At 46.4% G+C, this 23,539-nt stretch overlaps 1 protein-coding gene and 1 long non-coding RNA gene across 2 annotated transcripts in view; one reads left to right on the forward strand and one right to left on the reverse strand.

The window, feature by feature from the left end:
- Positions 1 to 17,262, reverse strand: part of LOC142823065 (killer cell lectin-like receptor subfamily B member 1B allele C) — a 57,495-nt gene extending 40,233 nt beyond the window's left edge. Inside the window, 4 exon segments of the mRNA XM_075913343.1 lie at positions 10,320 to 10,469; positions 11,034 to 11,063; positions 11,066 to 11,131; positions 17,178 to 17,262. Of these exon segments, the coding sequence (XP_075769458.1) occupies positions 10,320 to 10,469; positions 11,034 to 11,063; positions 11,066 to 11,131; positions 17,178 to 17,262 (331 nt within the window).
- LOC142823227 (uncharacterized) overlaps positions 1 to 23,265 on the forward strand; it is a 77,054-nt gene extending 53,789 nt beyond the window's left edge. The window contains exons 2-3 of the long non-coding RNA XR_012898515.1: positions 20,149 to 20,218; positions 22,518 to 23,265. This is a non-coding gene — a long non-coding RNA (uncharacterized LOC142823227). The remainder of the gene's footprint in view (positions 1 to 20,148; positions 20,219 to 22,517) is intronic.
- The last annotated feature ends 274 nt before the right edge of the window (positions 23,266 to 23,539 follow it).

Genomic DNA, 23,539 nt, shown 5'->3' on the forward strand with positions numbered 1-23,539 from the left:
CTGTCTCCCATTCCCAGCCTCTGACAAACCAAGGTGGGGACACCATTCCCACCCAGTCTGGCTAAGAGCCATTGATGGACACATCCTCCATGTCTCTGACTGTCTTTTAGTTTCATGTCACCTCCTTCCCAAACACTGTCTGACCTGAGGGCATCACAGATTTTAACACATTTCTTACAGTCCTGTGAGGCAGCTCCCCATTCTGTGGTGGGGGACCCAGGCACCATGGCCTCTTTCCACAAAGGGTGCTAAGGCACCTAAGTCCCAGTTTCAGGCACCTGATCCCTGGGGGCCCCTGAGCTCACCTGGGGATGAGTTTGCCATAGAAATTCCCTCGGTGCTTCTGTGTCAGTCTCTGGGCATGTGTTGCTACTTGGCCTTGCCTATGGCAACTGTGGGACAGGATCTGGCAGATGTGCTTAGGTTGCCAGCCTCTGTGAAACAGGTGTAGGGGGACAAGGAGACCCCTCCCTTAACCCTGACTCAGTGGTTAGGGCACTCACCTGAGGTGTGAAACACTCTGGCTCCAGTCTCCTCTGCCTGAGGTGAGAGAGGGTCTGAGCAGGGATCCCCCACCTCTCAAGGGAGGGCCCAGCCACTGAGCTTAGGAAGGAGTCAGGGGGAGAATCGTCAATATTTCCTGTGGAAGTTGTTCCACTTCAGTTAATTCAATGATGACTTAGTAGAACTCTCTGATCTAGTGCCCTGAGCAGTAGAAACCCCCCGCTCTCAGATCCCTGTTCATCAGAATGTGGGGACTGAAGCAGGGTCTCCCACATCCAGCTGAGAATCTTTAACCCACTGGCAGAGCTATCTCGGAGGCTGCCTTTTCTCCTCCCCTCCCCTAACCATTTTCAGGGATTAGGTGCCTACCTCTCCCAAGTGCTGACATAGATACCTGGCTCCAGGGTGAGTTCCCTGCTGCAGGTGACTAGCAGGGCCTCCCTGCAGCCAGGGCTGAGGGCTGAGCTTTGAGAGGAGTGGGGTGCAGGGCACAGCCCTGGTCACTGTCTCCCGTTGGCTGGCTCGGGCAGCCCATATCTAACTTCTGACTGTTGTGGGTCCCATCTGTAGGCACCTCTCTCTCCCCATTCATTGCATGGGGCATCCGGGTGCCCAGGCCAGGCCTTGTGGATCCCGCTATACTAGCTATTTCCTAAGTGAATAAAAATTCAGCATTGCAAAGCTGGACATCAAACGCCTCCGTCCCTGCCTGGATCCAGACCTAAGGGACTCACCCTGTGTCAAAGAGGGTATGTCTACACTACCCCGCTAGTTCGAACTAGCAGGGTAATGTATGCATACCGCACTTGCTAATGAAGCCCGGGATTTGAATTTCCCGGGCTTCATTAGCATAAGCGGGGAGCCGCCATTTTTAAATCCCCGCTGCTTCGAACCCCGTGTAGCGCGGCTACACGGGGCTTGAACTAGGTAGTTCGGACTAGGGTCCTATTCCGAACTACCGGTACTCCTCGTGAAACGAGGTGTACCGGTAGTTCGGAATAGGCACCCTAGTCCGAACTACCTAGTTCGAGCCCCGTGTAGCCGCGCTACACGGGGTTCGAAGCAGCGGGGATTTAAAAATGGCGGCTCCCCGCTTATGCTAATGAAGCCCGGGAAATTCAAATCCCGGGCTTCATTAGCAAGTGCGGTATGCATACATTACCCTCCTAGTTCGAACTAGGAGGGTAGTGTAGACATACCCACAGAGAGTCGGACATGGCTTGGAATTTCATCCGGATCTCCTGGTCCCAGTCACCCAGGGCAGTGAACACAAGACAGTCACTCTGTTCCAGATCCCAGCCCTTCTATTGCTACTTTCTGTACTTGGAGACTCTCTCTCCACACTTGTAGACTGTTGGACTGACATGGAATGATGTATCCCCTTCCCAGCACCATGGGCATATGGCGACTTTTGGGTTTTTCCTTTGCTGCTCCATCAGAAACTCCTTTTCTTGTGGGGAAGCAAAGATTTCTGCAGGCCTGTAGTGACACAGAATTCCCCCAGGAGTTTCCTTTAGCTGGAGAAAAAGCCTAAATCAACCAAAACCAGCCATATTAGGCTAGACCATATTAGGCCAACACCAAGTGTTTCAAAGGGAGTGAACTAAACAGGCAATCATCAATTGATCCATCCTCTGTCACCCATTCCCAGCTTCTGACAGAGGGTAGGGACACCAACCCTGCCCAACCTAGCTAACAGACATTGATGGACCTAACCTTCACCAACTTAGCTAGTTCCTTTTTAAATCCTTTTTGGATTTCACATCCTCTGGCAAGGAGTTCCACAGGTTCACTGTGCACTGTATAAAGAAATATTTCCTTTGGTTTGTTTTAAACCTGCTACCTATTAATTTCATTAGGTGATCCCTATTTCTTGTGTTATGGGAACAAGTAAATAGTTTTTCCTTAATCACTTTCTCCATATTTGTCATGACTTTATGCCTTTGATAAGGGAATGTGAGGGAGTGAAAAGAGGAGGGCCTGGCATCGCAGGGGTGAAACAAGGCCTTTTGGCTCAGCTAGTCCCACCCCACTTTATCTGTAGCCAATGCCAGGTCAGGAGGGAGGATAATGAAGGAACCTGGCTCAGTTAGGGTCTGACCAGCAAGGAAACGGGAGTGTGGCTCCTTCAGGCTGCAGGACACAAACCCAATCCAGTTCTCTTGGCCAGCCACAGGAGGAAGTCGGCTTCCAACCTCACCCCATGGGACAAAGGGGAGACCCTACTAGAACCCTAACTAAGGAAGGAACCTGGACTCTTGGGGCCAGGCCCTGAGCTTAAGAACTATCCTAGTGAAGTAGGTCAGAGTTCCTAGGCCTGGGGCACCAGCAGCAAGGTCCCTGCAGCCTTTCTCTGCTGCCTAATCCACAGACCCATCCACTAGGCCATCCCACCCCCAGGGAGACCCGGCCACAGGGATCTTGTCAAAGACTTTCTAGAAGTGTAAGCACACTGCATTCACTGGACCCTCCTTCCCCGCATGCTTGTTGGCCCCTTCAAGGAATTCTAGTAGATTTCAGACTCACATGGTCTTTGGGAACAAGACCAGCAGCAGCAAGTGCAGCAGGTCAAACCCCCTCTTTGGGGTCTGATCCCCTCTAGTGGCCATTTCGTGGAATTGACTGAATTATGGCTGCATTGAATATGTAACTAGCAGCCTTGGGAACTCGCTGGCACAGGAGGTTCCTGAGTCCTAGAGCTCAGCAGGATTCATAATGGGTCTGGACCTTGATGTGGCTCATGAGACCATCCAGAGGAGACCCTGTGTCCTCTATAAAGGGGGATGAATCAGCCGTGCTCTCCTGCCCCTCCCGGTAGGCTGCTCTCTCTGGATCAGGGTTCGACTGGAAGGAATAGAAACCATCCCACTTTGGGGGGGATGTTCCCTAAGGCAGGCATTGCCACCACGGCCCACTAAGGGTTGTTTTGCCTCCTTCTGAAACTGTTGGTGTTAGCAGTGGCGGCTCCCAGAGAGCAGCCGTGTAGCCCATTAGCCTGTTCCAATCTGGCCATTCCTGCACTTCTGTTCCTGCTCGTTCCCCACGGAGACATGAGGGAAGCATCAATCTCCCACCTGGGTGTTTTCCACCTTCTCCATCTTCTCTTTCACTTTATTTTTTAGGTGGAAAAATCTAAGCAGCCTTCTCCCTGCCCTGCTTCTGCCCCTGGGTGCCTGGACGGCTGGTTCAGGAGCTGAGGGAAATGTTACTTATTTTCTAAGGCTAAAAGGGGCTGGACCGAAAGCCAGAACAACTGCTCCTCACACGCTGCCTCCCTGGCTGGGATTGAGAATCTGCAGGAGCTGGTGAGCAGCACGGACGCTTTGTGCCGAGCCCAGCGATTACCAGCACTGCAGGCCGGGCTGGAGTCAGGCTGGGACCAGCTCCTGTAAGGGAGAGCCTGGGGCTCCAGCATCCCCAACTTTACACCTGCTCAGAGCCTTGGTGGGAGACTCCCCCTGATTAGGTGCCTGGGACCTGCAAAAGTGAGTACCTGCCTCCCCAGCCGAGCCCCAGGCCCAGAATTCCCTATGGGCGAGGCACTGAGATTCAGCTGAAGGTGAGGCCTGTTCTGTGCCCCCTGCCCTGCCCTGATGGCAGGGGTCTGTCTGCCCCTCCCATGCCATCTCCCGCCCCTTGTAGTTCCTCCCCTTCCCCCAGGTCAGCTTCTTGTGTTATGTTGGTGAAGGAATGACTTACATTTTGTTATTCTATTTCCCCACACCATTCATGATTTTCTAAACCCCAAACATATGCCCCCACCCTTTTAATCATTGCTTTTCCAAGTTGAAAGTCTGAGTCCCGTTAATCTCTCCTCCTATGGAAGCTGTTTCTCACCCCTAATCATTTCTGTTGCCCTTTCTGTACCTTTTCCAAATCCAATATAGATCTATTTTTAGATGGAGTGACCAGATCTGCACACAGTACTCATGATGAGGTCATACACTGATTTTATGTAGAAGCAACATAGTATTTTGTCTTATTATCTATTTCTTTCCTAAAGAGTCCCAATATTCTGTTAGCTTTTTAGTTTTTAGACTGCTGCTGCATTTTGAACAGACATTTTCAGGAAACTATCCACAATGATTCCAAGAGCTTTCTTGAGTGGTAACAGCTATTTTGTATCTATAGTTGGGATTTTATTTTTCCACATGTATTACTTGGCACTTATCAAAACTGAATTCCATCCGCCTTTGTGTTGCCCAGTCACCCAGTTTTGTGAAATCCATTTGTAGCTCTTTGCAGTCAACTTTGGATTAGTCCCTGTTCACTCTTTTTTCAAGAAGAATTATAGTTTCAACAGTAATCCAAATGTAGATCCCAGGAGCACAATACTCATTTCTATTCTTCCTCCCCTCATCTTTCAGGCGGAGTACTCAGCAATGTTTTCATGATAATCTAATGATCCTTCAATGACATGAATGCCTGGCCTCTTGTTCTTCTTAATCACCCTGCCCCTCCCTCTTTTTATAATAAACTCCTTTTCCCAAAGGCAAAGCTGCAAGCAGCTCAAACTCTGTTGCATTTTAGAACTGCCCTTGGAGTCAGGGCATACAGCTGTAAACTGACCTGGAGTATGAAATTCAGGGTGTTCAAACCTTAAAGGGGTATCTACTGTTCCCCTACCTCGTAAATGGCACACTTAAATCTGACACATTCCTTTCTGCAGACTTCCATCCCTGCAGTCCCTCTGTCCTGCTCTGCTATCGACAGCCAGCAATGCAGCGGGGCTGCCCTGTGAGAAGCAGAGTGTGGGGGCTCCTCTTGCTAACCCAGCCTCTGATGTGGGAACGCCATTGTGAAAATTTGCCCGGGGGGGATAGCTTGACAAACACACCCTTTGTTTCCTTTTTTCAGAAAGCTCCTCTTTCCCCTCTGCCAAAATTATGCTGCCCCTGTTCATGGACTGTTGATTTTTCATCTGCAGGCTGCAGTTCAGGGGTAGTTTTGTATTTTTAAGGACCTTAAAGTATTTCTTTTCTTACAATTCTTTTATTCAAAACTGCAGTGCAAATTATGTGAGGTCTGCTAATTTTCTTACCAAGTTATTCCCAGTTTCAGTTAGATGCCTTCTCGGAAGCATTTTCGATTGTTGCAGGTGTCTGCACTGTGGAACCTTGCATTGCAATATGTTGTCTTACTCCTCTCTGTTACTGGATATGTAGAACTCTTTCCTGAGATTGGAGCCTGTTGCTAACAGAAAACTGTCTTTAAAATAGCTCAGCTGTGTCTTGGCATACATGATTATGCCATTAGCATTGGTCTAGAGCAGGGATTCAAACCTGGTGCGCTACCCACTTGGCTCTTGGATGGGGTTAGCTGTTATCTCCTGTTCCAGTACTCTTGGGAGTTTTACCTGATTTTATTATTATTTCACGTGGACTGAAACTATTCAGTGAATTCAACTCCAATGTGGGAATAGTCTTGTTTGATCTGAAACTGCATTTTTGGGAGAAAACACCCCCCCCCTTCCCATACACACACACACCTCTATTGTGATGTCACTTCACGGGTTCTCCCTTCACCTTAATCTTCCAGCCTAGACAGGACCTGAATTCCAAATGCAAGAAAAGGTTTTTTTTCAGCTCTCTTTAGCCACCTTATAAAAGGGAGGGCAAGCCCATTTTTTTCTCTTTGAAGCTTCACATTCTTCAGTATTCATCATTCATGTGACAGACAGAAACTAAAGAAGATTTTTGTTTGCACCTAGAAAGCACAGCTCACTGATGTCTCTCTATATCAGGAAAGCACCTTTTTCACAAATCCATTTAGATGTAGCACTGCGGCTTTCACAATGAATCTCATATGCTTTTATCACTCCACAGTTGTTGTTCCTTGCAGGGAGATGTACTGCCTTGAACCTAGGAAACAACATAAACAAGTCGCTGTTTAGAAATTTTGAACAAAATTTCCAGCAGCTTTTCCTCACTCTGACACCTGTCTCATATTTCTTCCTTAACCGCTGAATTGTTCCTTACAGAGCCTTGGTTCATAGAAACTCTTCCTAGCCCATGACCCTGTAGTAGCAGCTGTTTGGCCTGGGTCTATTATTGGAAAACACGGGTCCATATTACTAAACCCAGCCTGCAGGATTAGCCCGACTGCTGATGGATGCTGTGGAATGAGGTTTAGGACTGATCTCTCTGTGCCTAGCACTTGACATCCCTCCTGCCTGTACGTAGCCTCTGCTCTCATCATTGCTGAAAAGCAACAACCCTGCACCCTCTGCTGCACATCTTACATGGCCCAGAGAATAACACCACTCACAGTGTTGTATTTAACAGGGAGCCATCCACCCAAGTCCAATTCCTTGTGGGGGATGTACTGGTGAGTCCAAGACAGACCCCGTCTTTGGAATTCGTTTGAATGAAGGTCTGTGAATGACAGGGAAGAATTAACTGAAGCGGGAAGGCGGCTCTAATGGTTAAGGTGCTAGGCAGAGACTGTGGGAGTTGGGTTCAGTTCCCCACTCTTTCGCTAGGTCTACTGACAGCAATTCTGGGACCCAAGTACTACTATACAAGGTGGGTCCTGGGAAGGGATGGATCACAGTGGTCCCTTTGAAATTGTCACCCAATGGGCTGATCATACCACTGAGCCTTCCTACCTGCCCACTAGAATGCCCCACTTCACTGTCCTGCTGAGCTAAAAACCCTGATCCACCCTAGCCAAGGCACAGAATTGGAGTAACAGCCCCCAGTACAGTAAGGGTGCATCTACACAGCAGAGCATAACTCAAAAAAAGCTATACAAATTGAGCTACATCAGTTTTGTAGATTATTTCAAAATAGCTTATTTCAAAATTGGGAGCATCTACACAGCATTTATTTCGAAATAGAGCTCTCTTCCTCTGACTTCCCTTACTCGTCATTCTATGAGGGTTGCAGGAGGCAGAGTAAGAGGTCCTCCAGCTTAACAGTATTTCCACATTATTATGAAATAACTGCCTGCTGTGTAGATGTGGACTAAGTTATTTTGAAATCATGTTGCTGTGTAGTCGTACCCTAACAGACTGAGAACTGCTCAACTCTGGGAGAGCTCAGCTACAGGGACTTTTCAGCATCCAGGAGCACAACCCCAAATAGAACCAACCCCACAAATAAATTAATCTTACACAGTATAAAAGCTTTACAGAGAGAAAGCTCATATGTTTTCTCTCTCTATCAATGAAAGAGAGAGATGTTGTTGTCCCCCCCACCCCTCAGGTAACAATTTCTTAATTGGTTGCAAGTGAAAACAGACCGATCAAAGTACATTACTAAGCAAATATAAAACAAAACAAGCCAGCGAAGCTTAATACACTGGGGCCACGGCTATACTATGTGGAAGATGGAAGCTCCAGAGGTTTATCTTCTGGCATTTGATTTAGTGGGTGTAATATAAACCTGTAAATCAAACGCTGAGGGCAGCTCAGGCTGGCGTCCAATACTCCTCCTTTTGTGAGGACTAAGGGAAACCAACAGGAGTATTTGCTCCCATTGGCCTCCTACTGTGGGAATGACACTGAAATTTGATTTCATATATGTCAGCTCTGGCTATGTAATTACAATAGCTGGAGTTGCGTATCTTAATTTGACCTTCCACCATAGTGCAGACTTGGCTTAAGAGAAGTTGTTACAAATCATGTTTCTCAACCTGGTTTTATTTAAAATGCAATTCTTCACAAGCCAGGTCTGAACTTTTTCTCTAACCTGGGTCTGGAAATACCCTCCACCCCACTGGTTACAGTTTTTTTTCTTTTCCAGGTGTTCTTGTATTTCTTCTTAGAGTGGGGAGGCAGTTTCAAAAGCCAACTGACAACCATTATTGATTGCTTCTCATCCCTGAAATAAAATTTTCCCAGTGTGGAAACTCTTTGTTCCAGTCTATTCTCCACCTAAAAAGGACCAAATTCAAGATGGATTACAGCAGCAGTTGGCATGTCACCAGTCTTCATAGAACCAACCACAGTTTGGGCTTATAGAAAAAATAATACCACCTAGACCATTGCCTTGAGCACTGGGCCATTAAGTTCCTTAAATACCTCCAATGGTCTCACTAAAAGACCTACATTAATAAGCAGGTTTGCATTTCATCTTTCTAATTTCACGTGCAAAAATGCTACATGCACACAAATAGAGTACACACATTCAGGGGATCGCATGCTCTTGAACAGTAGGTCACTTGCCCTGTTTTGCATAAAGCATTTTCAAGTTTTGCACATTCATATTCATAAACATTTCCATAAAACAGGGGAGCACATTCTCACATGCACCCTATGAAGTCTGACATTTGCTGCACCTGCACTGCTAGCATTTTCCCTCTTGCTTTTTTCATGCACATGAGCAATACATGTAAGGTGTACCAAGGTCCTTTGAAATCACCCAGTTGCCTCCTTTACCCTTGACTTCCTTTGTGACCATGGGTCAAGTTTTTTCAGTCCTGGTAGGACTAGAATGAAGGCCTACCCATTGAGTTTGTGATGTACGGGGGTCATGCAATAGGTGAGGTGACAGAGCACAAGTTCTATACGGGCGGTAGCCTTCACCTTCATTTCCTTGCTTTTTAGCTTGTGTGGGTGTGAATAGAGCAGCCAGGGTTTTTTGTGCTAATTCTTACTAGCAAGGTATCCCCAGGACATGTTTTATTTACCATCTCGGCCTGGTCCCGGATCACCAGCAGTCGGGAGCCCCTCCCTGAACAGTCATCGCGGCTCTCGTTCCAGGAAGTTTTGTTTTTAGACACCCAGTAACACTTGTCCCGGTGCAATAGCCAGTCTGGGGGGCAGAGCTTGCACTCTGGTCCCTCTGGAGCAGAAAATGGTAATGCATCTTGGAGCTGGAAGTTCTGAACTTCATTGAACTCCCCCTGCATAGTAGCTTCTGCCAGACGTCAGTGCCTCAGCTAAGCGCTGCAGACCATCCCCCTGCTATACCCACTACCCCATCACAGAGCTTGTAACCCTCACCCCGCCTGCCTCCCCCAATCCCTTTACTCAGGCCAGAACCTGCACCCAGCATCCAAGTCCCTCCCAGCACCTCAGGCAGATGTGGGGAAGAGCCTATGAGTGAGGCAGGGGTGCAGGCATTATAGACACCACCAAAATTTCTACAAACCTGCTGCCCCTATGTGTTCGGTGAGGGGAACTTGCCCCAAATCTCATCCCCTTCCCCAGCTTTATTGATAGCTCCCAGTGCAGGGTGTGTTGCCACACCAGGGTGAACCCAGCGTTTCTGACTGTTCCTGCTGTTATTGGTGTCCTGCTATAGAGTCTTCCTGAGCATCAGAAGCCAGAGGGGAAATGGCGACTCTTCCAGAGTCCACATCTCAGCAAATCCTGCATGACATTTCCTGGGCCCAAGCAAACCTCGTTCTCCAGCCTCAGGGCTCCCCTACCCCGTATTTCCAAGGCCTGCTTCTAATAATGAAAGTGTGAAAGCTTCTCAAAGATGCCACAAGACTCATTTACAATGGAAGAATTAGGAAAACTAAAAACAGAAGTTGCTGCCAGCTGCCTTAAGTATTTTGTAGCAATAGGATATTTGTTGTGTAACCCACACTTCTTCTGTGTGTAGTATCCCATGTAGTGGCACTGAGACCACATAGAGAGAGATTAATGAGTCTGCTCTTGAGCCTTCGCTAAGCCCTTGTGGCTTTTAACTCATGTGGCAGAATCTTGTGCATTTAGCTTCAGACTTCCCAGGTTCAATTCCACCCATCAATCTCTTCTACCCATGTTACAATTGCAGGTATTGAAGTAGTTTGTGTCATTTCCCTGTGTGACCAGTAGGTGGTGCTGCAGTGCAAGGCGCAGCTGAGAGGCGGAGGTGAGGTACCTGCTGAGTTGCTGGGAGATGATTCACACACAAATTGTTTCAGGTGGGACTGGAAATCTGTCAGGGCAGAGCTGCCGTTGCATTGAGGGATGAGTCTCACCCCAGTACTGTTGTTCTCCAGGCAATTCAGACACCGTCTGGGCTGAAAAACTTCAGAACAGCATGAGCATGAATGGCAGCTACTGCTCAGGGATCAGCCGCACATCCCATACTGCAGCTTTCACATTCAGAACTGGGCCCGGGAGATAGAACATGACAGAGAATACTAGAGACTATTGCAGTTATTACACAGTGTGCAGCAGGGTGAGCGAGAGGCTGTTATGTGAGCCAGATCCAGCCTGGCAATCCACTGGATCCAGCCTGCAGAGAGCAACTCACTAATTAAACAGCAGTTTATTTTGAAATAATGTTGAGCTGGAGGACTTCTTATTCTGACTCTGGGTAACCCTCATTTCATAAGAAGTAAAGGAAGACAAAGGAAGAGTATTCTTCCTTCCACTTCCTGCTGTGTAGACAGCAACAAAACTTAAGTGAAGCTACTTCCACTTCATCTATGCAATTAACATAGCTGAAGTTGCATATCTTACCTCACTTTAGCCAGCAGTGTAGACATACCTTAGGATTTTATTCATGAGAGCGTTGGAATTAGAAATGTGGGAGATGGAGAAATTTCAGGGAGTAGCATTTTGCACAAATTAATTTGGAGGTGCGTACCCCAAACACCCGTCACTATCACACTCCCACCAGGATGAGGATCACAGTTGCTCCCAGACGCAGAGCAAGCTGATGCCATCGGGGACATGGAGGATGATCTGTAAGAAGCAGTGTTTGGTGAAAGATTTTCAGCATATAGTGCAAGAAATCTGCCTGTACAGTACCCACCAACAGACATTTATATTCCTCCTGACATAATACCAAGGATAATTAAAAACCTGTCAGTCAAGGGCCATGTCATGCTGAGGGCACCCCAGTGATGAAACAGAGAAAAATATTGCAACGGAGGAGAAAACATTAACAAATTCCTATTGTCAGTTGTTGAACAACATGGTTCTAGCCCACTTAGCGCTCATCTAGACTACACTAAAGTGTCGAAAGAAGATATGCAAATTCCAAGGGAATTAGCATATCTTCTTCCAATCTCAAGTGAAAGTAGTTTGGACAAGGCTTTTTCAGTGAACATCCACCCCCCTTTTTTTTAGAAAAGCTGCTCCTCCTCCTCAAAAAAAAAAAAAAAAAGAAAAGCTGCATCCAAACTACTTTCACTTTGTGATCGGAAGAAGATGTGCAAATTCCCATAGAATAGGCATATCCTCTTTTGACACATTAGTCTTTCGATACATTAGCCCTTAGTGTACATATACACTGCAACATTATTTCAAAATAACTAGCACTATTACAAAATAACTTAGTCCACATCTACACAGCAGGCAGTTATTTCGAAATAGTGTCAAAATATTGTCAAGCTGGAGGACTTCTTGCTCCGCCTCCTGTAACCCTCGTTGTACGAGGAATAAACTTATTTCGAGTTAAGCTCTGCAGTGTAGATGCACCCTTAGGGAACATCTAGATTATATGCCTCTGCTGACAGAGGCATGTAAATAGGCTCCCTGGCATAGTCAATGAAGCAGGGATTTAAATATCTCCGGCTTCATTAAAATAAAAATGGCTGCCACGCTGTGCTGGCTCAGCTGATCGTCAGCACAGCGCATGAGTCAAGACGTGGATTGGTCAACAAGGGAAGCCTTTGTTGACCACTCCTGTAAACCTTGTTTCACAAGGAATAAGGGAGTGGTCGGCAAAGGCTTCCTTTGTCGACCGATCCGTGCCTTGACTTGCGCACTGTGCCGGCTCAGCTGATGGTTGGCACAGTGCGGCAGCCATTTTTATTTTAATGAAGCCGGTGATATTTAAATCCCTGTTTCATTGACTATGCCGGGTAGCCTATTTTATATGCCTCTTTTGTCAGAGGCATGTAATCTAGACGTACCCTTAGAGTGGTATATATTTGACCACATTATAGCAAGTCTTTGCTTCAGCCCCTTCTGGCCTCGTGTTAGAGGCAATGTGGTATTTTGATTTATTATCTCTTCCTTTCTTAATGATTCCCAATATTCTGTTAGCTTTTTAGTTTTTAGATTCCCACTGCACATTGAACAAATGTTTTCAGGGAACTACCCACAATTATTCCAAGATCCCTTTCTTGAGTAGTAACAGCTATTTTGTATCTATAGTTAGGATTTTATTTTTCCATGTGCGTTACTTTGTAGTTATCAACCCTGAATTCCATCTGCCTTTTGAGTTGCCTAGTCATCCAGTTTTGTGAAATCTCTTTGCAGTCAACTTTGGATTAGTCCCCATTCACACCTTTTTCAAGAACATTTATGAGTTTAACACAGTGATCAAAATGCAAATCCCTGTAGCACATCACTCGTCCCTACTCTTTTTGTTCTCCCTATTTTTAAGTGGAGCACTCAGCAATGTTTTCATGATGATCTAACAATCCTTTAATGACTGGAATGCTCAGCCTTTTGTTATTCTAAACGCCCGCCTCTCTCTTTTTATAACAACCCTTCCTGCCCCAAAGGCAAAGCTGCAAGCAGTTCAAACTCTGTTGCATTTAAGCATTGCCTCTATAGTCAGAGCATGCAGCTTTAAACAGACCTTGAGTATGAAACCAGGTGGTTCAAACTTGGGAGAGAGGCCACATCACTCTTAGGGCACTGATTAGAGGGACAAATTGGCTGGTGTAGGAACAGGTGGGGCTAAAGAGGATAAAGTGAGATATCTGGCTATGAAGAGGGAAAAGGTATTTTGACTTATCTCTTCCTTTCCTTATATTTCTCAGTATTCTGTTAGCTGTTTAGTTTTTAGATTCCCACTGCACATTGAACAGATGTTTTCAGGGAACTACCCACAATGATTCCAAGATCTTTTTCTTGAGTGGTAACAGCTATTTTGTATCTATAGTTAGGAAGTTGCCAGAAAAGGCTGTAGAGAAGTAGGCTGCAGTTGCACCCTGGCTAGAGGGAGATGGAAGCTGGCAAACCTGGAGAGAGGGGGAAGCCAGATATGTAGGAAGAAACCCAGGGGAAGAGCATCAAGGGGCAGAAGGGCACAGAAACTTTGGCTGCTTGTTCTACGATCCTTGGGCGGGAACCCATCTCAGTAGAGAATAGGTCTGGGTACCATGACAGTGCAAGGGTTTTGGAGATGCCAGCCTGCAGGTCTGGGGAAACTTTGCATTCCTAGGAAGGGAAGGATCCTAGTGACCTGGCTAAAGGGACATGTCATGGAGAGGACACACGTCCTGGAAGTGAGAGGGGCTATGGAGTGAGACAGAACAGGAGGAGACACCACAGGTGAAAATCTGGCAGAACTAATTCCCAGGACAGCCAGCAGGAGGGGCAGCTAGCAGGGAGTGGACTCTGTAACAGACATCTAGTGCTGTAAAGCTGAAGAAAATTTTAGCATACTAGAACTGAAAGAGAATTCAAGAAGTTATGAAGTCCAGCCCCCTGCACTCACAGCAGGACCAAGCACCATGAAAACTATCCCTGATAGATGTTTATCTAGCCTGTTCTTAAATACCTTCAGTGATGAAGATTCCACAACCTCCCTTGGCAATGTATTCCAGTTTTTAATCACCCTAACAGTTGTTTTTCTAATGTCCAACCTAAATCTCCCTTGCTCAATTTAAGCACATTGCTTCTTGTCCTATCATCAGAGGACAGAGAGAACAATGTTTTCTCCCTCCTTCTTGTTACATCCTTTAGGTCCTTGAAAATATCTATCGTGTCCCCTCTCCGTCTTCTCTTTTCTAAACTAAGCAAGCCCAGTTCTTTCAGTCTTTCCTCATAGCTCATGTTTCATTTTTGTTGCTCTTTTCTGGACCTTGTACAATTTCTCCACATCTTTCTTGAAATGTGGTACCCAGAGCTGGGCACAATACTCCAACTGAGGCCTAATCAGTGCAGAGTAGACCAGAAGAACAACTTCTTGTGTCTTGCTCACAACACACAAGCATCCCAGAATCATGTTGGCTTTTTTTTTTTGCATCAGCGTCACACTGTTGACTCATATTTAGCTTGTGGTCAACTATAACCCCTAGATCCCTTTCTGCAGTACTCCTTCCCGTTCTGTATGTCTGAAATAGACTGTTTCTTCCTAAGTGGAGAACTTTGCATTTGTCCTTATTAAACCTCATCTTTTCCTCAGGCCATTTCTCCAGTTTGTCCAGATCATTTTAAATTATGACTCTATTCTCCAAAGCACTTCCAACCCTTTCCAGCTTGGTATCATTGTCAAACTTAATAAGCTTACTTTCTATGACAATATCTACATCTTTGATCAAGATATTGAACAGAATTGGTCCCCAAACAGATCCCTGCATGCCCTTTCAACATCACTATGAACCATTAATGATTAACTTCTGAGAATGGCTATCCAGCCAGTTATGCACCCACCTTATAGTATCCCTATCTAGGTATATATCCCTAGTTTATTAATAAGAAGGTCATGCATTTACTAATGCCTAAATATATCACATATACCATTTCCCCCCTTATCCACAATACTTGTTATCCTGTCAAAGAATGCTATCATATTGATCTGACATGATTTGTTCTTTACAAATCCATGCTGGCTGTTACCTATTACCTTATTATCTTCCTGGGGTTTGCAGAAGAATTCCTTAATTGCTAGCTCCATTATCTTTCCTGCACAGAAGTTAAACTGATTGGTCTGTAGTTTACTGAGTTGTTCTTATTTCCCTTTTTTTAGATGGGCACTAGATTTGCCCTTTTCCAGTCTTCTGGAATCTCTCCCAACTTCCATGACTTTTCAAAGATCATAGCTAAAGGCTCAAATATGTCCTTTATCAGCTGCTTGAGTATTCTAGGCTGCATTTCATCTGGTGACTTGAAGACATCTAACATTTCTAAGTAATCTTTAGCTTGTTGTTTTCCTATTTTAACTTCTGAATCTACCTCCTTTCCACTAGCATTTACTATATTAGTCATTCCGTGAAAATTGAAACAAAGATATCGTTAAGCACCTCTACCATTTCCGAGTTTCCTGTTACTGTAATTGTGTGAGAATGTATCTAGCACCATAGATGCTTCTATTTTCAGTGCACTACCTCATCTACTGTGGATAAATCTACCCAAGCTGATCTCATTTCTTTAGCCCTGGTGTAGACGTACTGGAAGATTCTGCCATTCCTCATTAGCTCCAAGCCTTGTCTGGCTACTTGAAACAAGGTGGAGACCATTTATGTGAAACTTGATACCCAGAACTGCCATCACAGGATATGCAGAATCAGGCCCTTTCAACCTCAGCTACCACTGTGTGCGGCCTCCTGGCCTTAGGGATAGTAATTTCCAATCATGGGACCTGTTTGTACTGCACTGCCAAAAGTTTCATTCCAGAACGTAACCATGTGGCATTCACCGGTGTCTGATTTTATAGCTTGGAGTCTGATGAGATGCTTCTGTAGCAGAACTGAACCAGAGGAACCAAATACAGATGGGAGACAAGGCTCTGAAGTACTGTATATTATAGTACTCACCAGGGAGAGGATAACCAACTCAGCTCTATCTGGAGTTGGAGCACAGACCTTGCTCCTGAACAGATGCAGTAAATCCAGTCCTGACTGACATAACTCATTTAGTGACATTCCTCAGCTTTGCAGCCTCATGACCAACCTCCCTTCCAGATCATGAATATATTAAACACCAGCCTAATGCAGAACCTTGAGGCAGCTCCCTGCTCATGAAACTGACCAGCAATGAAACTGACCATTAAGTCCTGCTACTTCTTTCCTGTCTCTTGCAAGTCTCAGTTCTGAACTAGCAGTTTACCATTTACCTCATGGATACCTTTGTGCTTGTCTACACAGGGAAATTGACCAGATGGTTATTCCCAAATAGCTCTCCAGGTGGACACTGTATTCTAATTAAAATCAATTTATTCCAGAATAAGCAGTACGCTTTCAAAGTACTTCTTTCAAAGCAGAGTAATTATTTTCAGGAATAAAAAACTACTTTTAAAATCACAATCCTGGTTAATTTACCCATATCGACAAGTCATTATTTTCCTTAATAACTTCTTGTGAGGGACTTTATTAAAAGCTCCTTGAAACTCAGGGGGCTGGTGCAGTCATATGCATATTAGTGTATCTGTATTACCTGGAATTATACTGTTATAATGTGACTCCCAAATCTAATGTGTCCTTCCTATACTGTTTTCAGCGACCATTAATTTGGTCAGTTTTACCACTTATTATGTCTGGGGTTCTGCCAGCATCCATTCCAATTCACCAACTTGTTACTTTGATACTTCTCGCATTTTTGGATAGACTTATACAAGTTTTACTTTTGTCCATCTGCCTATTTTTATTTAAATCCTTTGATGCCCATTTACACAACTTATTTTTTTGATCCTACCTTGCCTAGCCCCCTGCACATCCTGTCCCTTATTGTTTCCCGCAACCTTTATATTACCAACATCCCCAATGAATGGATGTCTGATCTTATAGAAAGCTCCTTGACACTTGTTAGCTTTCCACTAGCTCCTACCTTAAATAATCATCTCAACTCCTATTTACAGCATGGGTCAAAAGTCTGGTCCCACCCTAATTAAGGCAGAACCCAGCTTTTCTATATAATCTCTCTTCCACCAGATAGCCCCACCCTCACTTTGTCATCCCTAGCCACCAGCCGCTGCAGTTATCTGGCATGTCACAATGGCACATCCAGAATTTCTATTCACATGGGATGTTTTCCCTTGGCCCCTTCCTGTAAGGTACCATGTAAAGGCAGAGTCAGGAATAGATACCCAGGGAGACAGTAAGTCACTTACCTAGGGTCTCAGGTTGACGTGAGCGTTCTGTTGTTTTCACCTTCCGGTGAAGGTTTAATGCCATATAACCCTCTTCATCCTCCATTGGCCAGGCTTATCCCAGTTGCCCCTTTTCAACAGGTCCTCAGAGGAGGGAGCAGAACTGGTATTGACTGACCCCCAGGCTCTGCAGCTCAGGGCTCACCTCCCAAAGCAGCACGGACCCTCCCCATGAGAAACCACAGGAAGCGCAGGCTCTGAACACAAGTGACACCCAACTCTTCCGCCTTTCCCACACACATCTGAGACCATCACTAAATCCTGCTAGCATCTCTCCTGACAGTGCTTAAACTAGGTTTGAAAAGAAAATAAACTGTATGAACCAATGCTTGCTGGGAAGAGGAGAGAGGAGTTATGTGGAGTAAGTGGGGTTGAGTGCTAGAGAAAGGGAGAGAACAGGTTGGTGGGGCACAGGTAAGGGAGAAGAGGTGGGGTATAGAGGAGTGGGACAATAGAAGGGAGGGCATGAGGGTTAGTGGCAGGAGGCTGGAGGAGAACAGGAGTGGAGCATCTATCACCTCCATGTTCTCCCCTTTCATGATCTGGAGGGAGCTGTTCTCCCCTTTGCCAGGATCTGGAGAGAGCTGTCCTCTTGGAGGAGAAAAGTCCCTCTCCTTACCCATTGTGTGTGCCAAGATTTGGGGATAAGGAGTGTTTCTTCCTCCTCTTTTGTGAGCCAGGGCCCAGGGGGCCTTTCCTCTTTGAGTACCTGAGCTCCTCTCCATAATCTCCCATGTTTGACTGGGACCTGGGGAGCCTCTGCTACTCCAACAGGGGTGTGACCATCCCATGTGAATCCAGGATCTGGAGACCTGTCTATCTGGTGGTGTCTTTGCCTTTTTCCTTGCCCTTTTCAGATCCGAGGGTTTGTCTACGCTGCCACCCTGGTTTGAACTAGGGTGGCTAAAGTAGGCATTCAAACTTACAAATGAAGCCTGGGGTTTAAATATCCTGGGCTTCATTTGCATGTTCCCGGGTGCCGCCATTTTTAAATGTCCCTTAGTTCGAACTACCTGCCCATGGCTACACGCGGCACGGACTAGGTAGTTCTAATTAAAGCTCCTAATTTGAACTACCGTTAAACCTCCTTGCAGGCTGAGAAAGTCTCAGGGGCGGTGTCAGGGTTAAATCTCTCTCTAAGCATGTGGGGAAAGGACCCCTGGGCTCTGCCATCAGAGCAGAGGTTGCAGCAGAAGGAAGGGGGCAGACTCCAGCTGGGGGGCATTGGGGCTCAATCGTATAAAGCATCCAGTGAGGAGAGAGGAACTGCTGGGAATCTCCCTGGCAATAACAGGGAGAGAGTCTGGCTGCTGGGGCATCAAATAACTTTCCTTTATTTGTTGATAAAGTTAGTTGGGGATGTGGAGGGAGGAACTAAAAAAGGGGGCTTTGTGCGGGACAGACTGGCGGTTAGTCAGGGATGTGGCAGAGGGGGGCTCTGTGGGGGACAGACTGTCAGTCAGGGATGTGGGGGGAGGGGCTGGCAGAGGGGGGCTCTGTCTGTGGGGGACAGACTGGCAGTTAGGCAGGGCAGTGGTGGAGGGGCTGGCAAAGGGGGGCTCTGTCTGTGGGGGGAGAGACTGGCAGTTAGGGATTTGCAGGGAGAGACTGACAGAGGGGTGCTGTCATGGAAGTCAGGGACATTGTGGGACATTGTGGGGCAGGGACTGGAAAGGGGGTTTCTGTGAGACAGACGTGCACTCAGCTACTCTATAGTGTGTGGCTGGATGTTTCTCTAAGGGCTACATGCAATTAGCCATGATGTGGGGAAATTGAAGGTTCCGGAAGGCCCAGGTTTTGTTTATTAGGGGGAGGGGAGAAGGGGGCTCTGCCAGTGATGGGTGCAGTGGATTGAAGTTTTCCATGGCAAATTGGCTGGCAATTATTTAGGGATGTCACTGGGACTATGGAGGGGAGTGGGAAGGTTTTTGGCAGGGCTGGCGCAGTTAATTAGCTGAGGGTGCGATGCCAACTCGCTGGGAGTCGGGAGTGTTTTGTGGAGGACAAATTTTAGAAGTGAAGGGCAGAGTGAATGGCAGTCAGGACTATGGAGTGATGAAAGTCCTGGAAGTGCTAGGATTTTGGAGGGGGGGGGGGAAGAATGTCTCTATCCAGCTGCTCCCACAGCAGCCTGGCTAACAAGGCCTGAACTGTGCAGTGTCCAGTCCCTGACCCAACAGTCTGGCCCTCATCTGGCTGCAGGAAGGGCACAGATAGGAGATGAGGCCATGATCCAGCTGTGGTGATCCTGGCCTAGACCCTTATCCAGCCACTGCTGCCTGGTTGCATCAGCCCCAGGGCTGCAGCTGACAACAGTTAAGATAGGGAGGATAAGGCAGCAGCTGAAGGCAGGAAGATGGGGTGGGTTTCAGTCACCCTTTGCTTCACAGTGCTGCCCCAAATGAGATGCAGGGGTCTAGAAGGCACTGCTACAGCCAGTGCAGTTACCAGAGGTGGGGGTTGGATTGGATTCGGGGGTTAATTAGGAATATCACACGGGGATGGGAAGAAGCTCTGGGCTCTTAGTTTTGAGGAGACAATCAATTAGGGGTGTGTTTGAATGATGGAAGATTCTGGAAGATCAAGAATCCCACTGAATGGGAAAGAGGATGGGGAGCACAGGGTAGGAATGGCAGGCTGGCTCTTCCAGAATTGAGAGAGAGGGGTTCTAGCAGTGACGGAGAGTGGACAGATTGGTGGTTAGCAGAGGTGATCAACATTTTTCTGTAGGCTTTTTTGGTTAAGTCTGTTTCAGCAAAGCTAAAATTTGATGGAAAATATTTCACTTTTGCATTTTTGACTAAAAGCCAAAATATTTTTGTGACTGAAAAGTCTTCCTTTTTCAACAAAATCCTGAAAATGTAATGTAAACAATTTGTTTTGTTGAATTTTTTCACCAAAGAAAAGAAAATTTTTCAATTAATTTGTGCAGGACCTCACAGCCCCTGGAGAAATGAGAAATAGATGAAAGGAAATGCTCCAGAAGTACTAGACAGAGCAAGGTAAGGGACAGGGTTTTTTTTTTTCTATCCTGTAAGAATTTCTGTGATTTTTCAAAAGTCTTCCATTCCATATTGATAGCCACCATCAATATCCAAAAATTGTCATGAACCAAGAATCTGGAGGGGGAAAAATTCAGGTGAGTTGAAACACATTGTTTTGTTTTTCTATAAATTAACTCAAATTTTAAAATGAAAAGTTGTTTTGAATTTAAAAGATCAGACCTCGTGTTAACAGCATTACAATAGGCCACTTCCCTTTCAAAACTCTCTCACGTTTCTTTCAAATCAGGAGATTTGTCAAAACTAACCCTTCCCTGTAGATAGTTGTTTTGTTTTTCTGATTGGGCAGCTATTGGGATGCAGATGGGTAGATTAGTCAGGAGAATTGAAGGGGGGCTGGAGAGGGACAGAGTAGTTTTGGAGTTTTCCCAGCCCTGGGCTTCATCAACTCTACTGGTGCCCCTCAATCCCAATTCACAACCCCACTGGCATTTCTGCCCTGCCTGTGCCCCTCCATCTTGATCCACAAGGCCCCTGTTATTCCAGCTTTGCCCCCTTTCTCCCAGAACAAACAGCTCTGCTGATCCCCCCTCAGTACTTTTCTTCTGACCCTTCCTCAGAAGACCACATTGTCAAATGCCTGACAGTGAAGAAAGTTGAGCAAGGAGTCATCATTCCCTGCATAAGTAGTCCTGGCGCAAAAGGTACCAGATCAAATGAAAGCTCTTTGCTGCCACAGAAACCAGACATAAGGAAATCCCTCTGTGCCATGACTAACCATCGCCCTATGGAAACCCAGGGCCGGCTCATGCTCTACAGCCCTTCCACCAGGATTCTGACCTGCCTGATCCTACGTGTGCCCAGCCACTAGCATCTCAACTCTCCAGTCTATGAGGGTATGTCTACACTACCCTCCTAGTTCGAACTAGGAGGGTAATGTATGCATACCGCACTTGCTAATGAAGCCCGGGATTTGAATTTCCTGGGCTTCATTAGCATAAGCGGGGAGCCGCCATTTTTAAATCCCCGCTGCTTCGAACCCCGTGTAGCACGGCTACACGGGGCTCGAACTAGGTAGTTCGGACTAGGGTGCCTATTCCGAACTACCGGTACACCTCGTTTCACGAGGAGTAACGGTAGTTCGGAATAGGACCCTAGTCAGAACTACCTAGTTCGAGCCCCGTGTAGCCGCGCTACACGGGGTTCGAAGCAGCGGGGATTTAAAAATGGCGGCTCCCCGCTTATGCTAATGAAGCCCGGGAAATTCAAATCCCGGGCTTCATTAGCAAGTGCGGTATGCATACATTACCCCGCTAGTTCGAACTAGCGGGGTAGTGTAGACATACCCTGAGAGAGGATCTCACAATCCAACTAACCCATCAGTCATCAAGTCTTTCCTCAGCCTCCCCTGCAGAGACAGACCCCCAACTCATATGGGAATAGGAGGAAATGCTCAGACCCTGCAAAGAAGCCGAGTTCCTCCAGATCTGAGAAGGGGAGGGAGAAAGGCAAGGACACCACCAGACAGACAGGGCCCCGGATCCTGGATCCCATGGGGCTCCCCAGGTACCAGTCATACATGGGAAATTATGGAGAGGAGCTCAGGCACCCAAAGGGGAAAGGCCCCAAGGATACTGGCTCACAAAAGAGGAAGGAGAAACACATCCCCCCCAAATCTTGGTGCACACAGTGGGCAGGGAGAGGGATCTTTTCTCCTCCAAGGGGACACCTCCCTCCAGATCCTGGCAAACCCATGAGAGAGGAGAACATGGGGGTGCTATATGCTCCACCTCTGTTCTCCCCCAAACTCCTGCCACACACCCTCATGCCCTCCCTTCTACTGTCCCACTCCTCTACATCCCACCTCTTCTCCCTTACCTGTACCCCACCAGCCAGTTCTCTCCCTTTCTCTACCACCCAACCCCACTTATCCTCTTTCCCATAACTCCTCTCCCTTCTTCCCAGCAAGCATTGGCAGGTACAATGTATTTTCTTTTCAAACTTAGTATAAGCACTTTCAGGAGAGACGTTAGCAGGGTCTAGTAATGGGCTCAGACGTGTATGGGGAAGGCGGAAGAGTTGGGTGTCACTTGTGTTCAGAGCCTGCGCTTCCTGTGGTTTCTCATGGGGAGGGTCCATGCTGCTTTGGGAGGTGAGCCCTGAGCTGCAGAGCCTGGCGGTCAGTCAGTAGGTATTCTGTTCCCTCCTCTGAGTACCTGCTGAAAAGGATTCACAGCCGGAGCAAGCCTGTCCAATGGAGGACGAAGAGGGTTATATGACATTAAACTTTCACCCGCAGGTGAGAAGAGCAGAACGCTCACGTCAACCCGAGACCCAAGGTAAGTGTCTTACTGTTTCCCTGAGCATCCATTCCTGACTCTGCCTTTACATGGTACCTTGCTGGGAGGAGACAAAGGAATATATCTCTTCTGAATGGAAATTCTGGCTGTGCCATTGTGATATGCCAGTAATGGTACAGAGAACTGCAGGGGGCAATGCCTAGAGATGACAAAGTAAGGGTGGGAAGAGAGATTGTATAGAAAGGCTGAGCTTTGCCTTAATTAGAGTGGGAGCAGACTTTTGGCACATGCAATACATAGACGTTGGGATGATTATTTAAGGTAGGAGCTGGGGGGAATCTAATGAGTGTTGAGGAACCTTCTATAAGCTCCGACAACCATTCATTGGGGATGTTAGTAATATCAAGGTTGCGGGAACCAATAAAGGACGGGACGTAAAGGGGGCTGGGAAGAGTAACAACAAAAAAGTAAATTGTGTAAATGGGCATCAAAGGATTTAAATAAAAATACGCAGATGGACAAAAGTAAAATTTGTACAAGTCTATCCAAAAATGCGAGAAGTATCAAAGCAACAAGTTGGTGAATTGGAATGGATGCTGGCAGAGCCCCGGACATAATAAGTGGTAAAACTGACCAAATTAATGGTCACTGAAAACAATACAGGAAGGACACATTAGATTTGGGAGTCACATTATAACAGTAAAATCCCAGATAATACAGATATACTCATATGCATATGAGTGCACCAGCCCCCTGACTTTCAAGGAGCTTTTAATAAAGTCCCTCACAAGAAGTTATTAAGGAAAATAATGACTTGTCGACATGGGTAAATTGCCCAGAACAGTGATTTTAAAAGTATGGGTTTTTTTCCTGAAAATAATTACTCTGCTTTGAAAGCGGTACTTTGAAAGCATACTGCTTATTCTGGAATAAATTGATTTCCGTTGGACTATAGCGTTCACCTGTAGAGCTATTTGGGAATAACATCTTGTCAATTTCCCTGTGTAGACAAGCACAAAAG

Source organism: Pelodiscus sinensis, chromosome 32 (genome assembly GCF_049634645.1).
Source record: "Pelodiscus sinensis isolate JC-2024 chromosome 32, ASM4963464v1, whole genome shotgun sequence".
In the NCBI taxonomy this organism is placed as follows: Eukaryota; Metazoa; Chordata; order Testudines; family Trionychidae; genus Pelodiscus; species Pelodiscus sinensis.